Here is a 22,506-nt window from a genome sequence, read left to right as displayed (position 1 = left end):
TGTGCGATGTTCAGTCGTGCGTGATCGCCGCAAACCATCGTCACCCTCCCCCCTGGAGATCCGTTCCGTTTGCTTGGTACCCCTTGGGGAGCAAGGGACGGGCGCTAGAGAGAAAACTCAAGTGACCCCCCCCCCTCCTCTAAGGCCAGCTCACCAATCAATTCGGAATATCTTCCGTCTGTGCTCTTCTGTTTTATACCTTCACCTAAGCGTACGCAACTCATTCACACCCTATTTTTCTCTCTCTCTCTGTTTTTCATCGCTGTTGTTTCATCCACGCCCGGCACATCACAAAACGCAGCAGACATTCCGATCAACATAACCAGCAGCAGCTAGCACATCTACACACACACACACAACAAACCGTTGTTTTAAAAGCAGTTAATCGTTTTCTTCGGGGCCATGTCCGGTCCGGAAACTGTTGCTTCATCAGCGCCCCCAACCATGGACGACCAACAGTCAGCCGCATCCGGCAGCCTGCTGTATGACATCGTGTACGAAATCATCAGCAGCCCGGTCAACCTGGCGCTGGTCGGTATCATCTCGTTTTTGCTGTACAAGATCAGCAAAAGCCGCCAGCCACCGGCAACACTGCCACCGCCACCGCCCGAACTGCCCCGGTTGCGCCGGGACTTTACCGTCGCCGAGCTGAAGCAATACGACGGTACGCAACCGGACGGGCGTGTGCTAACGGCCGTCAACGGGAACGTGTACGATGTGACCAAGGGCAAGGCTTTCTACGGTCCAGGTAAGGTAGTGCGGTAAAATATTGGATGCGGCAGAAACGTGGGTTTTAGGGGGCGGAGAAGGGGGGGGGGGGGGGGGGGGTCAATTGCCAAGTCAGGACGGTCGACACATTTGCATCGCATTGGTTTTTAAGTTCATGAATTTTAGCTTCAGAATTCTGTACTCTCTGTACCCGTCGGTTGTCTGTGACTGTTGGTTGGCAGGCGGCGACTTGCCATTGGCGCACTGTAAAAACGGTCTGATTTGGATTAGGTCTAGCGTACAAGGTCGAACATTTTCTCAATGTTAATCAGTCTAAAAAAAAACTTCAGTTGAAGTTGGAAAACGTGTAAGCCATTCGTTGCTAGAGGCCTGCTGAGTTGTCGTACGCAGTACATTACAGCTCTTTTTATGTTTTCCAGTTGTGTCAATTAAAACAAACTAGATCGAGCCGTCACATATGGTTTTAACAGTCGTACGCAATAAAACCAAATGCATTTTCTTCTTCTTGGCTTAATGACCTGCTAGGTCATGCCGGCTATGCTATAGCTTCTTACTACGACTTTTACCACGTAGCCCGTGTACACTGTGTCGAAAAATTGTCCGTACAGCAAAGGCAAGAAGGAAAAATTTATTGAAAAACGTATTCAATCATTGATTGATAAAATTTTAGCATTACATTTTTCACACAAAGTAGTAAAATGTATTCTTATCACCTACCACCACTGATTTCATAAAACAATCTATCCGTTGATAAAAATGATGTTTTTGATACTTGATAAAACTTATTCCGTCAAACATACATTTGATCGAACCGGATTGACCAAATTAATACTCCGTATGTCCTCCCTTTGGCTCCAATGACGACGCTCCGCAAACGCCTTTTCGTCGAGAAAGCTATATTTTAAATTATTTCAACTGAAATTTTACCCCATTCTTGCGTGAGAAATCCCGTTCAGCTAGTTTTTATTACGGATGGAGGGGGGGGGGGGGGGAGAGGGTCGAAAGTGGTGCTCAAATTTTTCATTCAAAATGATCCCAAAAATTCTCAACAAGATTTTGAGGTCTGGAGACTGGGGCGGGTTGCGTAAGCATTGTTTTGAAGTGGTACAGCACAACAATTCCTTGGTCAACTTAGAAGTATGCTTCGGATCATTATCATGGACAGGCTGAAAATTGGATCCAGTGCTCAACTTTGCAGCACTTGCACTGCAGCAATTACTTTTCAGAATGAAACGATCGATTGTAGAATCAATGAACATCAAGTTTTCGGTGCCCTAAAGCACTCCACTAAAGGCACTAAAGGGCACACCACAAACCACAGCATGATCACCATTCATTTGTGTATTAGGATTGCGCCACACTCTCACCAAGTCTGACCCGAAAGATGTTAAATTTACGTTCGTCCGCGATAATGACCATCTGCCAAAGCTCGTCTGGTTTAATCAAGCAGTTTTGGGCCTACTCTCTAACCGCTCTTACCGGTTTCTTACGTACAAAGTATCCTGCGATATCCTTCTGCATGGCCAACATTATGTACATTCTGTGACTTAGATATTTGTGTACAATGTCAGGTTGTCTACAAGTTTGGAGGGTGCTTAACTTAGAATTTTGTTTAATTTCCCGTAGTATAATGCGTTCATAAACCTTTCCGACAACCTTTTGCCTTCATTCCTGGGGAACAATGGTCAGTTTTCAAATTTTAACCGGGATTTTGAAGTGTGAAACGATCACTTTTCTAGAGAAACCACTTAAAATACAAACATTTCATTTTGTAACGGACCATTTTTAGGCACATATTTGATGTTTTAGACAATACGACGGTAAGCCGTAATACTATAGCATACATAAATTATTATTCTTTATTAAGTACAGTTTTATCTAAATATTTGATGAATTATATGTCAATACAAGAACATATTTTACAAAAAGGACCAAGGACAAAGCGGATGAGTTTTTAACTTTTTTTAAAGGATTCTTTGCGATTAGCTTACACTGTACGGGCAATTTTTTTACACCGTGTGTAGCAAGTCCTGATGGGTTTCGATATCCCGATCTCGCTTTCCAAATGCACTTGCGTGTAGAACAATTGCTTTAACGGGCATAACCTAAACCGATTAGTTAGGCTATATGAGAAGTTATAGTACTATTTGCTAGCAATTGTTTTATACATAAGTGTTGTTAGCTCTCGACGCATATAAGTTGCTGCAGGCTTGACATGTTTACATTGCCTTCACGCTGATATCGCAAGTACACCTGACTGAATCATTGCTCGTGTGGTGTGTACCGTAGTATAAGGTTTCTGCTATCAGCAGCCTGGAACAAGCTCTGGAACCTTGTGTCGATTAGACGATTGGTTATGCAAGGTGCAAAACGCCATTGTGTGTGCGTGTTTGCCACCGCTACGGTTTGTACTCGACATTATTCCCATGTAGACGTTTATTTGTTAATTTTTATTTCTATCAAAGAATAAAAGAAAACCCCGTGTAACAAACCAGCTGCCATAACAAGGTGCCGCCGAAAGGTGAAACCGATAACCGGTCGAGCGAGAACCTACTTAAGGCGCAATACTTTTAATGCCCGGTATCGTTATCGTTACTACGATGATGTTAGCTCGACCCGTCCGCTTTACACATCGCAGTTCTGTTTATCGAGCAACAAGCAGATGAATCATGGACTGACAGTGCATGAATGGTAAACCACACGACTCGGAGGATTCAGAGCCCTCGAATTTGAGAGATCATGACTAGCTTGTGATCGGTGTGTGAGCGCATAGATCATGAACGCGTAACCTCAAAACTAATGCCGGGTAATGATGACGGTACTAAAAACGCCTATCTCTCGCAACAATGCTCACCACCACTACTACGCTTCAACTCGGATGGAGCGAGCCTAGAGCATGATAAGATTTTGTCATCAAATACCGCTTCCCATAAAAAAGCACACCGTTTGCACGGAAGCGGACCGGGAATGTTACGATTACACCGTACGAAATGGTTTTCCATTTTTGGCGGAATCTACGCTGTCCCGCTGCTGGTAACCATGGTTGGGAATAATTTTATGCACCATCATCGTTCGGCGCGTCACTCTGCGCCTTCGGGAAGTGGGAGGGTGCAGAATTTCGTGAAGTGAACGAGGATTCAATTTCACTTTTGATGAACTAGACCTTGGCCCTGACGGCAGAATGGCAAAGGGTAACAGAGCCGGATCGTTACGCTGACAATCGACACCCGACGCCTGGCAAAAGAGCTTTTCTCGAATCAATTGTGAGCTCGCCGTCTCTCTTCCCTGCCAGCATCCATATCGAGCAAATCAACAGAAAATAAGATAACCAGAAACAAATAACTGGAACTCACTGTGATGAGTTATCTCTGGCTCAAGAAAAGGTTCCCTGATAGCTATTGCAAACCGTTTTACCCTTGTTTATTGTATCTATGATTTTGTCGTTTCTCAGGGCACGAAACCGCGTCTGTTATCTATATCTTACAGTTTTGAAATACGCACATTTGGTCCCTCCTTACGCTGACCAGACAGAGTTTTAAGGATGACAACAATTAATATTACATTTTTCATTACTTTACAAAATATAACAAAGTAACCACACGATTTAGTGAAACGACCTGGGCGTCCTATATGAATAACAAAAAAAAGCAATCGCACGAATAAAATATTACTCCGATGTTGAAGATGTACTTTCTACGCTGAGTTCGTATTGATAGCACACTGCTCACTATTGCTTCGCATTTGGTTCGGTGCTGAAGACCTCGATCACAGCTCGTTGAACTTTTGCGACTGAAAAATTAAACAAAATGGCCAGAACATCAAAATTCGGAACGAAATGGGCATTTTCACGGATACGACGGTGCATCAACTTTTAGTTTTAAGAACGGGACTGTCCCCTATTGACAAACTCTTTGTAAATCCGCCATCTAAAGCAAATTTGTATTGAAAAAATCCTTAGTAATGGTTATCAAGGTAATTTTGTCGTTATGGTATAGTGTCGTTAAATAAAGTACACGTCTGTTCAGTCTAACCTACTTTATCGATATCAATTGTGGTTTGCCAAAATAATCCTTGAAGTCGAAGTTCTTAAAATTTCATATTCTGACCTTATAACCTCTAAGCGATAACGTCCGTCGACACTCTGGTACTTCTTGTCTGCAAATCTGTCATCCCGCGGGTGCCAAGAAGTAACGAACAAGTAATGATGAGTTTTACGCTTGTGGTGTTATTGCATTTAGTTAGTCTATCTGTCCCACACCTGCCAGCGGAACGCTGTTGACTAGCACAGAGTTTGGAGGTTTATCTTTCCGGCAGACATTTTGCATCTTATTAGCACCCTTGTACTGTTTGATAAGCACCACGGCAAGCGGGATGAAATGTATGTCTTGTTTAGCGCAATCGAAGCGATGTGATGTGTAATGGCGCCAGGATTCTTGTTCGTTTTCTGAATGATTTTTTTTCTCTCCATAAAATTAACATCGATCAATAGCGAGTGTGTTACGAAGATGCTAGGTTGTGTAGTGCAACGCCACCGAGATGGAGGGAAATATTGATTGCTTTTCGAAAAGAAAAAACACGATTTAACACGATTGCTTCTCGTTGTCGTAGGCGGAACGTACGCAGTATTCGGTGGCCGTGATGCATCGCGCGGGTTGGCTACATTCCAAATTACCAGCTCGTTCAGCGATGAGTATGATGACCTGAGCGATCTTAAATCACACGAGATGGAATCGATGCGCGAATGGGAAATGCAGTTCAAGGGTAAGTAATGTCGGCGTCGTTACCGCAGCGTACCTTTAAACTAATTGTGATGTGGCTTTACAGAAAAGTACTATCTCGTTGGACGTTTGCTAAGACCGGGCGAGAAACCGACAAACTACTCCGACGAAGATGAAGATACACCAACGGACAGTTCGGATGTGCGGAAGCGTACGACCGCCTCTGCTACGAAAGCTACGGAAGGATCGACCACCAGCGCTACTGGTGCTGCTGCATCGTCGCCATCGTCGTCGTCGCAAGAAAGGGAACAGAGCGTCGACAGTAAGGCGCCGGGTGATGTTGGTGATGCAGCATCCTCAGTCGGAACTGAGTCGGACAAGCCGAAAGCCGAGTGACGATCCCCCATGCCCACGCAGAAGTGTCAACCGTTGCAGCCCGATTCGTTGATTGACGATATGCTTGCCAACCGCATGAAAGTCAACAGCCAACTAGAACAGCAGCAACAGCATCATTCATATCCAAATCAACTAAATCACCACCACAAGCCTGACCAAGCGTTAACCGACTATGACGCAAGCGAGTCAAACTATACCGAGGTGGGATCGTTACGCCGCAGGGCAAAGCGACACACGGCGAAGGAAGAATTCCAGCAACCTTCGCCTAGCCAACGTGACTGCGCAGATCCACTGGGTAATAGTAGTAGTAACAGTAGTAGCTGTAGCTGTAACAGCAGAACAAGAGCAGCAGCAGCAGTAGGACGGCACAACAAATCTTCTGATAGCGATGACAGTCACGGAAGCAGCGAGCACACCGATCGGCCTTACACCAATACCATGTCCATCGGTGAACGATTGCGTTACGATCAGCACTCGATATGTGACATGTTTGGGTTCTGAAGTTTAAGCCCTCCTCCATCTCCTTCTCGTCTGCTCGGCGTATCAGTTATACTGTAGGGGACATGGGGAAAAGAGTTGTTCGTTTTTTTTTTGTTTTTTTTTTTTGTGTTTTGGTCATTATAGGCGGGCAAGGCAGGTTTTGGAGGTATTATTCCATCATCAAATTCATCAGATACGTCTCTTTACAGGGTTTTTGCTATCCAACTCACTAACTTTCGCCATTAAGCTCAACACGTTCCATTTCGTTGTTAACATTCTATGGGATTTACTTACACATTTGCATCCATATTCTAAGCGCTTCTGAATTCAATGTTACTTTGTTTTTTATGTAACAGTCAAATGTTGACTAGAGCATTTTGATTTGCCATGTTGGTGTGTATCGCATCGCAAATCTTCCGTTTGGCTGTTTCTAAAATTGAAAACTTGTTTTTTTTTAAATATCGGTTGATTTCTTTCTTCTTGGCTTAGCAACCTTCTAAGGTCACGTCGGCCATGGAATGGCTTACTAGACTTGCCGATATCACGTGCCGATACCATCGTCCTCAAATACGGGGGTGACGGTTCGAACGGGATTTGAACCCCGGGGTCCTGTCGTGCAAAGACCGGCGCCGCTGCCGCATACACCCCCGATCCACCCCTAATCGGTTGACGGTTTAAACAAATGCACATTCTTCAAATGAATGCGCTGTAAAAATATCTAGCAAGTAGTACAATGAACAAGCCCGCATTTGAAATTTATAACATCGAGAAGTAACCGATGTTTCACAATACGGCGCAAGTCGTCATACTTAAAATAAATAAATAAGTAACCGATATTTACATTGAATGCAAAAGTGTTGAGAAAATGGATGCATGCGTGAGTAAGTCCCACATAATGTTGACTTGTTGTGATTACTGGCAAAGGTTGTGAGTTGGATATAAAAACCCTTGTAATCACAACATATACACATATACATACATATATAGAGAGATATATACATGCGCACTCGTGCAAGAGAGAAAGATTGTACAGTAAGGGGTGAAGAAGACAGAAAAGGGCAATTCAACAACCGATCCAGTCAGACGTCTTAGTTTTTTTTTTTTTTTGTTCTCGAGATATGTCGATTGCTCTCTATGCAGAGCAATTGCCTAATTTTAAGAAGCAATGGGAATATAGGGCTTTGGGGATTTTTAAAGATTTTTTGTTTTGTTTTCGTCCTATGTTAGATGCTTCAATTTTCCATAACAGTTAGTTGTAGGCTTTAGTCTTGAACATTCTAATGTTCCCTCTTCTCTTTCCTTGCGACCGTTTGTCGCAATGCAATCATTTCCATGCGCTCAACCTAAAAAAATACCTTATAAACGGTAAGGTTTTTTTTTCTTGTGACACTTAAACCTAAAAAGGTGTTTGTCGACCATTTCTGGCTTCCTTGGTTTGAGTATATAGCAGTAAGCTAGTGTGAGTAAGCTTCTAATTTTGTCTAGACACACCGAAAAGTTGGTTTGAAAACCATCAGGGGGATATAACTTAATCACAAAGCAGAAAGACAAAAGGGAAAAAAATGACTATATCCGTTGTGTGAATTGAGGACCTGTGCAGTGTGATAAACCGGTAGCCACTATCATCACCACCTCCGGAATATGTCCCCCCTGGGTTAGTTCTAAAAACAAGAAATTAAGGACTAATGCATGGATTGGTTGCACCACGTTCGCAATCCTTTTAATGGCTCCTTTAGCTGCACGTTATGCTTCAAGGGACCATCGAAAGAAGGAGCAGCAGATTACGTCTCCGATGGTTTTTCCATTTCTTAAAAAAAAAACTAATTTCCTTCGTCTGTATTTGCGTCTGTACATCGACTGTTTTTTTTAGAATGTTTATCTTTCGTGGATGTGGTGCTCATTAGTTTGAGTAGGCTAATGGAAATATAACACTGTATAATGTACCTCAGTATGGGTAAAAAAAATGGTAACATGTGAATACGGCTCTATCGTGTTAGAATATATGAACATTATGAGAAACACACTACTAGACGTGTACCTTCTGGGCACGTTTTTCGATATCTTTTAGTTAAATTTTGCTCAATTTGCTACTAGTTTCACAGTTGAAACAAGCTCCTTACTACTTACTATCTGCCTGGATCGACAAGCGTAACGGACCTAATGTTTTTTTTTTTTTGGTTAAAGTAAATTATACACTCAGCGCACAGAAAACATTATTGTAACTTTTAGCAGAAAAATAATAGGTTTCATACGTCAACAGAGAGCAAGAAAATACAAATATGTCTAACTTTCAGTCATTTATTTTAAATGAAATTGTTTTGCGGTTTCCTAAGTCATTCTAAGCCATTAAATTCAAACAATATGGCGAAACAAGTAACTCGCACCACTAGGGAAATTGGTAACCTGTTTGTATCTTTTACCTGTATTTTTTTCAATTTGAAGTATCTTTGGGTTTTTCTTCTATCAAATTGCTTGTGAACATTATTGTTGCACTCTCGTCGTCCTGTTCGAGTGATGCATAAATGCATTGTTTTAAATGATTTTTGTTAACAGATTATCCGTTTACATCCTTTGCAAAATTTCCCCAATTTCATCTTTCTGTCGAATTGTTGTGCCCGTACTAGATTATTGAAACCATGCTAGAACAAAACCAGAGTTGTACTTATTGTCTTTAGGTCGGCAAACACGAATGCAATGACATCGTTGTAATTTTGAGGTCTTCTTTTTTACGTTCAATGGCTTAGCTGTATGTGCATGAATGTGTTTGGTAGGATGGGGGTGGGGGGAGGTTGTCTTTTTATCTTAAACTTTAACATGTGTCTCAATGTAACACGTGATTTGACTAATCGTAACTCAAAACCCAGCCGTCGTTGTCTATTGCCTGATCTAACGATACAAAACAGCTGATATTGACAGGTGGCGATTGAAGAGCTAGCGGGTTCGGCATTATGCAAGACTACGATGCACAAAATGATGTAATTTGTTAAAGTCATTGTATTTGTTCATGTAACGTGTAAAACAACACTATGACAGCACCAGGACACACCTCTGCTTAGGCTTTTACGAGGAGGTCAAGCTAAACTGTAAAGTTGAAGGAGAACAGCTAGAACACGGCGTAGTGACCGGAGCAGAAGAATATTTTCGATGTTGTAACCTCCAACGCTCTGTAATATTGTTTTTATTGCATCGTAAGCAATGACAAAGATATGGGAAAGATGTGCCTAAGTCTAAGAAGCTAGCTTGATTCGGTTATTGTTATGTATGTTGTTAAATTCCAGATTGGATGGTGTTTGCTAGTGCGACTAAAATATCACATCAAGCGCATTACAACAACAAAAAACGAGATATAGCCGGCGTAATGATGTAACTAGGTTGGGTTACTAGATGAATGAGGTTGACAGTCTTGTATTGTGCAGTAGGGACAAGATTTATGGTTAATTTTTTTTACTATTATTATCTGACCGCAATGTTTTTGAGGCATCAGGAGAAATAGGCAGCTAAACTGGTTCAGTTTTCCCCATTTTGGAAAGAATGCAGTTATTACACTACATTCGTCGTCTTAATCGCTGAAGCATACCGCAACTGTACTAGCTCGATATTTTAAGTATCCAGATATTGTTTGAATTGTAAAGATTATTAATAATACACGTGATAATGATAGGTGTTGGTAAAAATAAAACAAAATAAATGTCCACTAATCATCTAAGTCTATTCATCACTAATCCTGGAGCAGGTGGGAGAAACCTAGCTATTGATTTATTTCAGGCAGGATTTATTTTTGACAGTATTGAATATATCAAACTGTTTTCGATACAAGCCAACTTTAGGTTGAACATTTGTCTCAAAGTTGGCTCTTATCAAGCGAGATTGTGGTGTGAAAGCTTTCAAAGCCGCTGGATCAACATGGGTTATCATCCTGGGAATTTAAAGCAATGCAAGGAAAGTGACTCACTCGCCTCATAGAAACCTTCCATCTGGTTTCTTCCAGATGATACTGGTACGTTCTATTATATCGGGTCTTGTTACAGGTATGTCACAGCGTGCTCATTGCAAGCGAGCTGGTATTGTGCTGGCGAAACCTAAGCGAAATATAGCCTTTAAAAATTATACTAGATAGTTATGTTTAGCACGAAATCGTTGGGATACAAAAAAAAGCCTCTCGTTTTGGATACACGCCTGGTAGCTAGCAGGTTGGGAAAGTTTACACCGGCCGTGCCGCGAGAAAAATCTGGTGTTTTTTTTTTGCAAATTCTAAAACCAAAACTACACTGCAAATCCTCACACAATATGCAATACCTTCAGATCAACATTCAGCCCTCTCTAAACCATGTTTGGATGCAATTTACAACACAGAATGTATATTTTTGCCTAATATGTGTACAATATGTTTATGTTTTCATTTTCGATTCAAAATATTGTCAACGTACGCATTTGACAGTTGGTGCGCATCGTGTGCACAGTGTTCGATTCGATCACAATTTGCCTCAAACAACAGTAAATATAGTCCCCAATCGTTCGTTTCACACGTGCGAAAACAATTTATAATAAAGCGCATCTGCAATAAAATATTATTTGGTTATATTATATGTTTTAAACAAATCTAGCACCAACATTAGTGACACAAAACGCGCGCACTCCCGTTTCAACGCTTGAGTCAGACGGATGTAAACCTAGCCCGAAAGTTACCCCCGTTACGTTGGTATGCAGTTGTGTGTTTGTGTGGTGTACGCGAAGCTTAATTCACAGTAATCACGCCACTGCAGAGACAGAAGTATTTTAAAGCGGGCGAATGGAGAAGAACGCCTGAAATATGTGAGAATTGCAGCTAAAAGTTGTCCACAGCAAGCCGTGCTAGTGGACTAGCCGAATCGTGTATTACGAGGTAATATCGGCCGGATATTCCTTATTTCTACTGTTTGTGTAGTGTGTGTGTGTGTGTGTATGTGTGTGTGAGAGAGAGTTTGAGTGTGTGTTTGGTTGCACAAAATTAGAAAGGCTAGATACGCTAGAACGGAACCATACACCTGAGAGGAGAACCCAGTGGAGCCACAATATCTCCGTATCCCCACATGTGATGGATCCATTTGCTGCAGCTTCGATGTAATGCGTGCCTGTGTAAACGTGTGTATGCGCGCGCCCGCGCGCCTGCTTATAAAGTATTGTACGTGTGCGTGGTGCATGGTTGATGTGTGCGTGTGTCTCTCTGTGCATTTAACAAGGGTGGAAGGATAGACAGCATACAAGACACACAAAAAAACAACACCGTTGAAGTTATATGATGATTGCATAATTTCTTTTTATAAACAGATCAGCGCTGCAACGATCGGGCAAACAGAAGAGGGGCATAAAAGGAAAAGCGACGAAACGCGAAACACGGCTTGTCCGCGTATACTCGTATTGTACGTGTACGATATATATATGTATATATATATTTATATATATATAGAAATATAGACATATATACGGCAAGCGTATCTTCTTCAGTCACCATCTTGGATTCAGGCAACCCCCGTGTGTTAGTAGCTGCCCTAGCCCGACCGGAACACAGCACCACAGCTCAGCACCCAGTTTCCCAGTCTCGCCCCACCCCCTCATTCCCCTCCTTCCCTTGGTCACTCTTCCCCCGGTGCACATTCGTATTATGGCTGTGTTTCTGGTAAATGTATGCAAATTCAACGGTTGTGAGAAGATTTTCCCAAGCTTGACTGATCTAATACATCATATAGAGAACACACACATAGGTAAGTTTTGGATTCAGGGCGGAGATGAGCTTAGATGCGAATGGGGTGGCACAGTAGGGAGTGGCAGTTGATTAGATTGGTTTGAGGAAAGAAGAGGGAGGGGGATAGTCGGTATAGGTTATAGTTAGTGGCAAGAGGGTGGCTATAGCGATCGACACCTTACTGTCCATATTGATCTAATGATGCAATTCGTTTGTTTATAATAATACTTCTCACCTTCCTGTGTGGGTGGGTGTGTATGTGTGTGTGTGTGTTTTTACAATAATACTATTGTTGCCGGAAAAAGATTTGGGCTATAAATATTACGGGAAGCGCAGTACACACAGCGATACATGCACAGAGGTTATTTAAAAAAAAATTAAATATGTTTTTCCCCGGGCCACTGGAAATTTCAAACAGTTGAAATGCGAAACTGACAAAAAAATCAGTAGGTAGCGTGTAGGTAGCTTGTGTTTGGGCCAGGATCTCAAAAAGCGATTTCAAAGCGTACTTCACTTGCACACAAACACTCATTCAGAACTCACTCATGAAACAGAAATTTGATTTTGAAATCTCTCACTATCCGTGGACTTAACACTTGTGCACGGCCGAAAGGACTGTGCGAACAACAACAACGAAAAAATCGGTTACTAATCGATTTCTAACACTTTCGCTTGCAGATGACTCACAGGCGCCCGAGGTAACGGAAAAGACGCAGCCAACATGTCTTCCGCTTAGCTACGTTTTGCGCTTCGTAACGGATAACACCCGCCGAGATGGTGTACTCGGTTCGCCGGTGGCCGTCACTCCCAACGGTGCCGACCGAAACAATCCCGCCCTGGTGCCGGCCAACGGTACCGGTCTACGGTTGACCACTGCAGCCGCATCAATCAACCAAACAGCGGACCACCACCAGCATGGTGTCGCCGGGACCGCCACCGCTACAACCAATTCCAGCCCGATTGCGAACGGTGGCAGTGGCGGTGGCGTTGCGACTCCTCCCACCACAAACGGGTGCAGTACGGACCAGAACGGTGGTTCGGTGGTACCGTCGGGTGGCGGCGTCGGCGGCGCTGGGCTGGAGCAAGCCAAAAATCACCTCAACCAAACGGTGGGCACAACCGATCTCAAACGTAAAATTGCCATCAAGCATCACAGTTACAGCATATCGGCAACGAACCGTAGCACCACGCCTACAGGTAAATTTCGTTACGTAACAGACTGCGTTTAGGGAGCTGTGTGGTTGTCCTCTGGATAGGGGAGGGAATGGGGCTCCGAGAGGTTGATGGAATCGATGTTCTATTAACACTGCTTGAAAACGTTTTTTTATTATAGTTTCTTACAATATGGCATTGTACCGTCTTCATTGATTATAAAACAAAATTTATTAAAGCTTTTAAACCGTCTGAAATTTGACTGACATCTTACTAATTTTAAATTTACTTTTCAAAATCTAAAACTAAAATGATTTTGACATCTTGCCCAAAACAAAAATGCTCGAAGAAGCACAAAGTACGTTTTAGTGTAACAAATGTAAGCATTCAAGTATTGAAGAAATTAGCTGCAGACATGCCCAGATTCAAAAACAATTGAAGTTTGTGAACTTCAACTGCTACATTAAGAGCAGTAACATTTCACACCCATCTAATAAGCATGTGGTGAGAGAGGGAGGGCAGGATGTGAGATGATACTGGCTACTTTAAGGCATTAGAGAAGAATAATTGTAGTCATTGCCTCCAAGGTTATGAAACGTTACTGCAAGCTGCCTTTGAATAGTTACTTTCGGGCAGTTGGTGTATTGAAAATTATCGTTAATTCTAAATAGAGACATTTTATTCTGCCTTTACACGTTACGTACTCCATCGAGAGCTCGATCTATGGTAACAATAATTTAGATACTTGTTAGCTCTTAAGGTTGATTCCTAATATCCTTAACTGCTTGGCTTCCTGAAGCGAACCTGGTTGGAAATGTTTTTCGGTTCATTCCTTTTCTTTCCGTTCCTTCTTTGGACATTACCCATGATTTTGTTCACTATATATCTATGTTAACTATAAAATGACTGAATAATAATTTTTTTCTGATTATTAGTTAAAATCGTTTGACCAAAAAATAATTTGAGACATTAGTTTTGAAATTTAATCTAATTAGGTCGGAATACATAAAATTAGTGCCGAGCCCAGGATCCAAAGCGAATGAACCTGAGTTTTGTGCCGTAGTCCACGCACACTATCATAAACCACATTCAACCCCTGGCGACAATGAGGTTCATTTCATCATGACCTCTCTTTCATTTTTAAGCTCTGTCTCCCTCTTCTCGGACCTAGCGTTTGAAGCGAACTGTTTTTGTGTCACCTCTTTGCCTCTTCGTCGGCTTGTTCACGCGAATAGACAGTCGCGTTCTGAAAGTGATTGGATATGGATGTATGACTTCACTGTGTGATGGTTGAAATTGATTTTGTCGCCAATGTGATGCTTTTTTCAGCTGATCTCTGTGATTTTGTTAACAAGGTCAACGTTTTTCATCGAGAAAACATGTGCTCGTGCCGAAATTGGATGATTTCGAGTGCCAACCAGAGGAAGAAGGAAAGCAGCGATCCGCGATCCGCTTCTCTTACACGCATACATACATTCAGAGGTTCATTTCGTCTTGTACTTCAGACTAGCGGTTCATTTCGGCTGGTTTTGAGTGAACCAGCGGTTCATGTAGTCTTGTTCTCGAGTGAACGGATTTGTACCAACAAGACCCGTCCGAGAAGAGGGAGACAGAGCATACAAAATGAAAGAGAGGTAATGATGAAATAAATCTCATTGTCGCCAGGTTGAGTTCGAGAAGAGGGAGACAGAGCATACAAAATGAAAGAGAGCGAATGATGAAATTAACCTTATTGTCACCAGGGTTGTAATTCGGACTAGCGGTTCATTTCGTCTTGTACTTCAGACTAGCGGTTCATTTCGGTTGGTTTTGAGTGGACCAGCGGTTCATGTAGTCTAGTTCTCGAGTGAACGGATTTGTTCCAACAAGACCCGTCCGAGAAGAGGAATACAGAGAAAAAAAGGAAAGAGAGGTAATGATGAAATGAACCTCATTGTCGCCAGGGTAAGTTCTAGAAGAGGGAGACAGAGCATAAAAATGAAAGAGAGCGAATGATGAAATGAACCTTATTGTCACCAGGGTTGTACCTCGGATTATCGGTTCATTTCGTCTTGTACTTCAGACTAGCGGTTCATTTCGTCTTGTACTTCAGACCAGCGACTAATTTCGGCTGGTTTTGAGTGAACCAGCGGTTCATGTAGTCTAGTTCTCGAGTGAACGGATTTGTTCCAACAAGACCCGTCTGAGAAGAGGAAGACAGAGAAAAAAAGAAAGAGGTAATGATGAAATGAACCTCATTGTCACCAGGGTTGTACTTCGGACTAGCGGTTCATTTCGTCTTGTACTTCAGACTAGCCATAAATTTCGGCTGGTTTTGAGAGAAAAAGCGATTCATGCTGTCTTGTTCTCGAGTGAACGGATTTGTACCAGCAAGACAAGAACAAACCGTGAGGGTTTTATATATTTTCTCTCTCGGATTGTTACCACGGACCTCTTGCATTGAGCGCCAGCAGTATTAAGGCGAAGGCCTGCTTGCTTTCTTCCTTAGGCCTGTAGGAGAATAATGCACTCAAAACGGAATCGAAAGCGAGATCGGGCGTATTCAGGAGTCCATTTTAGAAAAGCCGAATATCAATACAAAATCCCCTAGCTGCCATTGCCTATCTTTGAACATTCCTGTTATTAACGTTTAATGAAATCTTGTTTGGTTTAATTTTTGAACTATGAATGCCTGGTATCCCAAAACTAGTTTTTTCAATCGACACTTGAATTTTTTGCATATTACGAATGGTATATTCATCTGCACTGACATGTAGTAAAACTGGCAATGCCGAAAATTGAGAATTATTGTTGAATATATTTTGCTTGAACAAGACAAAGTCTTTTTTGCTCTTTGAAAAATATGCCAATAAAGTGTCAATAAAAGTGTTCTATTATGGACCAATGCAACTCATCGATTAATCGTCCGCCCTTAAATTTGCTATCTCTACTCTGTACAAATTGTATAAATTTGTACCCAAAGGGGTTTCTACGGTCATGCAATCGTAACGTGGTTTTTTTTTACGCAAAGTAGCTTTTATTAGCTGTTTTACCTGCGACCGACGAATTGAGTAAAATGTTGAGAGCGGCTTATGCGGTTTTTCGTTTACATGTTTGTGATTTGAAGTAAAATTTTCACAGCCAAAATGCGTCACTGTATCTCAGAAACTACAATTGGAAGCTGCACCCTCAATACGAGTGAAAATATTTATATGAAGCTTTGGAACAAAGATCATGAAAAGATTATATAATTTATAAATTAATGAGCATTTCATCTCATTTTAAAATTTTGTGTTCATAAAAAATCAAATACACGCCCACATTATTCTTAGGCAATTGATTTTTTTGCGTAATTTTCAGCTTCCATTTCACTGTTAGATTTTTAATTGTGTTTCCCTACGATTACAATACCCATTCCTAAACTCGTGAAGCATTCGTGATTTCGAATCCGGTTCATAAATTAGGAAGAATTACGCACACTTGATCATTTTTGTGTAAACAGCATCATTGCATCCTTTTTTGCTTTCGAGAGAGGCGAATGTAGTCTCTAAGACTCAAAGCCTCTATAAATAAACGAAAAAAAAATCCCTTTTTGCTTCATTATGGTCCGTGCTCTTCATAATGTCATACCTCTGCCGAACCAAGCCAACAACACGAAGGTTTCGACACAGCCCTGGCGACAATTAGGTTCATTTCATCATGACCTCTCTTTCATTTTTCATGCTCTGTCTCCCTCTTCTCGGACTTAGCGTTTGAAGCGAACTGTTTTTGTGTCACCTCTTTGCCTCTTCGTCGGCTTGTTCACGCGAACTGTCACAACTGTCTAAGTCGCGTTCTGAAAGTGATTGGATATGGATGTATGACGTCACCGTGTGATGGTTAAAATTGATTTTGTCGCCAATGTGATGCTTTTTTCAGCTGATCTCTGTGATTTTGTTAACAAGGTCAACGTTTTTCATCGAGAAAACATGTGCTCGTGCCGATATTGGATGATTTCGAGTGCCAACCAGAGGAAGAAAGAATGCAGCGATCCGCTTCTCTTACACGCATACATACATACACCCGTACAGCTCGTTTCGGCTTGTACTTCAGCGGTTCATTCCGTCTTGTACCTCGGACCAGCGATTAATTTCGGCTAGTTTTGAGTGAACCAGCGGTTCATATAGTCTTGTTCTCGAGTGAACGGATTTGTACCAACAAGACCCGTCCGAGAAGAGGAAGACAGAGAAAAAAATGAAAAAGAGGTAACGATGGAATGAACCTCATTGTCGCCATGTTGAGTCCGAGAAGAGGGAGACAGAGCATACAAAATGAAAGAGAGCGAATGATGAAATTAACCTTATTGTCACCAGGGTTGTACCTCGGATTATCGGTTCATTTCGTCTTGTACTTCAGACTAGCGGTTCATTTCGTCTTGTACTTCAGACTAGCGGTTCATTTCATCATGTACTTCAGGCCAGCGATTAATTTGGTTTTGAGTGAACCAGCGGTTCATGTATAGTCTTAGTTTGATTTAAAGTAAAATTTTCACAGCCAAAATGCGTCACTGTATCTCAGAAACTACAATTGGAAGCTGCACCCTCAATACGAGTGAAAATATTTATATGAAGCATTGGAACAAAGATCATGAAAAGATAATATAATTTATACATTAACGAGCAATTTCATCTCATTTTAAAATTTTTGTTCATAAAAAAATCAAATGCACGCCTACATTATACTTAGACGATTGATTTTTTTGCGAAATTTCCAGCTTCCATTTCACTGTAAGATTTGTAATTGTGTTTTCCTATGATTACAATACCCATTCCTAAAGTCATGAAGCATTCGTGATTTCGAATCCGGTTCACGAATTAGGACGAATTACGCACACTTGATCATTTTTGTGTAAACAGCATCATTGCATCCTTTTTTGCTTTCGAGAGAGGCGAATGGACTCTCTAAGACTCAAAGCCTCTATAAATAAACGAAAACAAAATCCCTTTTTGCTTCATTATGGTCCGTGTTCTTCATAATGTCATACCTCTGCCGAACCAAGCCAACAACACGAAGGTTTTGACACAGCCCTGGCGACAATTAGGTTCATTTCATCATGACCTCTCTTTCATTTTTAAGCTCTGTCTCCCTCTTCTCGGACTTAGCGTTTGAAGCGAACTGTTTTTGTGTCACCTCTTTGCCTCTTCGTCGGCTTGTTCACGCGAACTGTCACAACTGTCTAAGTCGCGTTCTGAAAGTGATTGGATATGGATGTATGACGTCACCGTGTGATGGTTAAAATTGATTTTGTCGCCAATGTGATGCTTTTTTCAGCTGATCTCTGTGATTTTGTTAACAAGGTCAACGTTTTTCATCGAGAAAACATGTGCTCGTGCCGATATTGGATGATTTCGAGTGCCAACCAGAGGAAGAAAGAATGCAGCGATCCGCTTCTCTTACACGCATACATACATACACCCGTACAGCTCGTTTCGGCTTGTACTTCAGTGGTTCATTTCGTCTTGTACTTCAGACCAGCGATTTATTGCGGCTGGTTTTGAGTGAACTAGCGGTTCATGTAGTCTTGTTCTCGAGTGAACGGATTTGTACCAACAAGACCAGAGCAAGACGAGAACAAGCCGAGAGAATTTCATATATTTTCTCTCTCGGATTGTTACCAGGGTTGCCATCAAACTACTGGATAGAGAGCAAAATTTGGTGAGCACATGATAGGGGTATTTTTCGGTCTGATTAAGCATGGTCGAATTGTAGCTTGAAATATTTTTTTTTACTACCTCAACCGTACAGCCTTAATCTGTTCTACTTTACCTTACGGTTTGCCTTATTTTTCAATGCGTATCTCTTTGCTTGTTCTATTTATAGGAAGCGAAATGGATGACGACGAGATGATGGTGTCCGAATCCGAGGATAGCAACGATTCCTGGACAACGGAGGAGTTTAGCTCAGAGTTCATCATGCGCTACGGAAGCCGGTATGCCAACAACCCATTTAATTACCCAGCTTAACCGAAGCGCTCAACATTTTATCAACCTTTGTTTTTCTTTTTGCAGACGCCATTCCGCATCCGGAAGCGGTAGTGGTATAAATTCTTCGAACGAAAAACCGTTCGCGTGTCCGGTGCCGGGCTGCAAAAAGCGTTACAAAAATGTCAACGGCATCAAGTACCATTCAAAGAACGGGCACAAAAAAGACGGAAAGTATGTAGTAGCGTTGATGATCGGTTTCTCATTGTGTAGCAATTCATTTCTAATAATTTTATTATTATTATTTATTTTTTTTGGTGGGAATGTGTAGTCGGGTCCGTAAAGCCTTCAAGTGCTACTGTGGCAAAAGCTACAAGACGGCCCAGCGGCTCAAAAATCACAACCTGGTGGTACATGCAACCACCACCCGGAATGGGTCCCCGGTCGACGGAACCAACCTGCAAGCCGCGGTACCGCTTACATCGCCGGCCCTTCCGTCGGCCACGTTGATCTCCGCACCGGTCAAATCTCCTCCGCTGACGAACGGTGCCAGTACCAACACCGTCGTCGTCAGCAGCACAAGCAGCAGTAGCAGCAGCAGCAACAATAGTAGTATTGTGACAGCCGCCGCCGCCGCTGCTGCCATCGCTTCTAGTCAAATCGGTACAAACGCAACCACCACCAACACTACGTGTACTAGTCCATCCACACTTACTATAACGCAGGTCACCCAAAACAAGGTGCCACGTGCGCTCGTACTGGCGACGGCGGCGGCGGCAGCAAACAATAGTGCCGCGGCAACGCCGCCGATGGCGACGACGACGACGGTGGCCTCACCCGTCATCCCAACAGCGAACTTGTTTCCGGTGTCGCCTACCGCCAGCACCATCACGGCAACGTCGGCCAATGTGTCGCCGGTTAACATCAAGTACGACAATCTCGGCATTCTAACGCCGGCCACCTCACCGAAGCTGATCGCTGCTAATCTCTGCCAGGAGGCGAACCAGCTGCAACCGTCAACGGTTGTTTCCAGCACTGGTGGTGGAGTTGGTGGCGGCAACACTAATCCTGCCACCTCCACGATCGCTTCGGTCGCGATAACGCTGAAAAGTGTTACCGGTACAAATGGGGGTGGTACCGGTGGTGGTGGGGGTGGTAATGGTGGTAGTAATACGCCCAGCGAGCTGGTTAGCGCTGGCGGAAACGTGGGCATCGCCCTGGTCGTCTCAACCGCCGTTGCTGGGAATGAGACAAAGCTGAACACTACCACCGGCGGTGGTAATAATAGTAAAAACGCGGTCCTCTCGGCGTCGGTCACGGCTGGCCAGCTGTACGCCGAAGAGACGTAGCCGATACTTAAGAATTTACTGTTGCGAAAGTATTGACTGGCTATAGAGCGTCGTACCTGTTCTCTTCTTTTTTTTAACCTTTAACGTAACGCACAGCTGGCTGCTGCTGTTTATTTCTTACTTCTTCTTCTTCTTGGCTTAACGACCTCTCTAAGGTTATGCCGGCCATCGAAATGGCTTACTAGACTTGCCGATACCACCGTAGTTGGTTTAGTCAGTCCTCACTACTGGGGGACGGCCCGGAATGGGATTTGAACCCCGGGGTCCTGCCGTTCGAAGACCGGCGCCGCTGTAGCCTACACCACCGGGCCGCCCCATTATTATTTCTTACTACACAATGCTATCACAAAAAGAACACACACACTCACACAGAACAAGAACAAAAGTGTGTGTATGTGTATGTAGCTAACTAAACACCAGATGAAACAAGAGCCCACGTAGAACTTGCGTACTCTTACCCCCGGTTAGGCGAGGAATATGTGACCACTTAGAACCAATTTACAGAGTTTTTTTTCCTGATTAATAATGTAAAAGCATCAAAGATTTTTGGGAAGCTGTTGAGAGTATGGTATCATCAAAAAAGTCATTACAATGTCATCTAGCTTTGTCTACCATATGCTCAAGAGTTTCCCAAAAATCTTTGAAGTTTTTTCTTCTTCTTTTTTTGGTTAGAGGATTAAGGGGGCGGCCCGGTCTTCGAACGGCAGGACCCCGGGGTTCAAATCCCATTCCGGGCCGCCCCCCCGTAGTGAGGATTGACTAAACCAACTACGGTGGTATCGGCAAGTCTAGTAAGCCATTTCGATGGCCGGCATAACCTTAGAGAGGTCGTTAAGCCAAGAAGAAGATTTCCGTTTAGTTCACGTCAATTATTTATTATTTACAGAAATTAACTTATGAAAAAACGTTGTTTATTTTACTTTTCTTCATCCAGAGTTCCAGAGAATCCTTTATGTTCCTTTTTTTTGTTTTTGTTTATTCGTGTACTGCTGAGATTCGTCAGACTGTACAGAATATACAAAAACACACACAAACACACCAATACACCCTGTAATTGGGGGGTTTTTGCTTTACTGTGTAAATGTAGCTGCAAACGTAACGTCGTGCAATAGAGAGTGGTGGTCCGCATTCTGGCCGTGGTGATACGAAAGTTCCACGGCCGAAATGCAAACCCGGCCACGGAGAAAAAGAAGAAGAAGAAAAAAACAGCTTAAGAAACCTCCTTAACTCTTCCCATATTTTTAGTAGTAGCACCAGTTTCCTTAAAAAACATTTTTCATTTCCTCTAAACCCCCCCCCCCCCCCCCCCGTGTCCCCTGTCCCCTCACATAAAATATTTATATATCCTTGAGTTATTTAACGCATATTTTACATTAGCTTGTTGGATGGGAGCAGCAGAGTGTATAGTGTAGTAGTAGGCCGTAACAGTGTAGTGTGGTAGCAGAAACGTAGTGTGTGTGTGTGTATGTAAATGGCATGCACGGAGATAGAGAAAAAGAACAGGAAATGGGTGAGTAGGGGATGTGTGGGGGGGAGGCAAGGGGGAGTAGCATATTAAATTAAATTAAATCAATTACGCACCCCCTGTTCCCTTTTCCCTCCACCTCCCTCCCCCAGCCCACTTCCCACCCTCCTCTAGTTGGAAGTGTGCATTGTTGAACCAGGCGAGCAGAAGAACAGACGTGTTCGAATCGTATAAATGCAATGTTAGTGGTAAACTAAAATTCAAAAATTGCTCTAAACATATGGGGGACACTTGTGTTTTGTTTGCCCTGGTATACACTGTCACACTGTCAACAAGAATTATAAGAAGTAAGGGAGAGAGAGAGAGAGAGAGAAAGCGAAAAGTAGAAAAGGTTTACTGAACGGATCTCAGAATGTTTTTTTTTGTTTTTGTTTAAAAATCTTTTGATTGTGTCTTTCTAGAAAAAAAAAACCAAAACTCATCCTATCATTAGTATTTAGAAAGTCACGCTGCTTTTGTCTAGCATGTGAAAAGCATGAGAAAAGGGTTTTTGCTC

At 42.6% G+C, this 22,506-nt stretch overlaps 3 protein-coding genes across 3 annotated transcripts in view; all 3 read left to right on the top strand.

The window, feature by feature from the left end:
* The window catches only part of LOC126561877 (uncharacterized), a 179,114-nt gene that overhangs the window by 14,952 nt on the left and 141,656 nt on the right, over positions 1–22,506 (top strand). The window lies entirely within an intron of this gene.
* Positions 378–5,953, top strand: LOC126559778 (membrane-associated progesterone receptor component 1-like). Its single transcript, XM_050215955.1, has 3 exons — positions 378–748; positions 5,338–5,490; positions 5,554–5,953. The coding sequence occupies exons 1-3, from the start codon at positions 403–405 to the stop codon at positions 5,841–5,843; spliced, it is 789 nt and encodes a 262-aa protein (XP_050071912.1). The 5' UTR covers positions 378–402; the 3' UTR covers positions 5,844–5,953.
* On the top strand, positions 11,965–20,555 carry LOC126556517 (uncharacterized). The gene is made up of 5 exons (XM_050211783.1): positions 11,965–12,064; positions 12,724–13,242; positions 19,036–19,144; positions 19,224–19,370; positions 19,468–20,555. The coding sequence occupies exons 1-5, from the start codon at positions 11,965–11,967 to the stop codon at positions 20,483–20,485; spliced, it is 1,893 nt and encodes a 630-aa protein (XP_050067740.1). The 3' UTR covers positions 20,486–20,555.

This window comes from Anopheles maculipalpis, chromosome X (assembly GCF_943734695.1).
Source record: "Anopheles maculipalpis chromosome X, idAnoMacuDA_375_x, whole genome shotgun sequence".
Lineage (NCBI taxonomy): Eukaryota > Metazoa > Arthropoda > Insecta > Diptera > Culicidae > Anopheles > Anopheles maculipalpis.
This window is presented reverse-complemented; position numbering and strand designations above follow the sequence as displayed.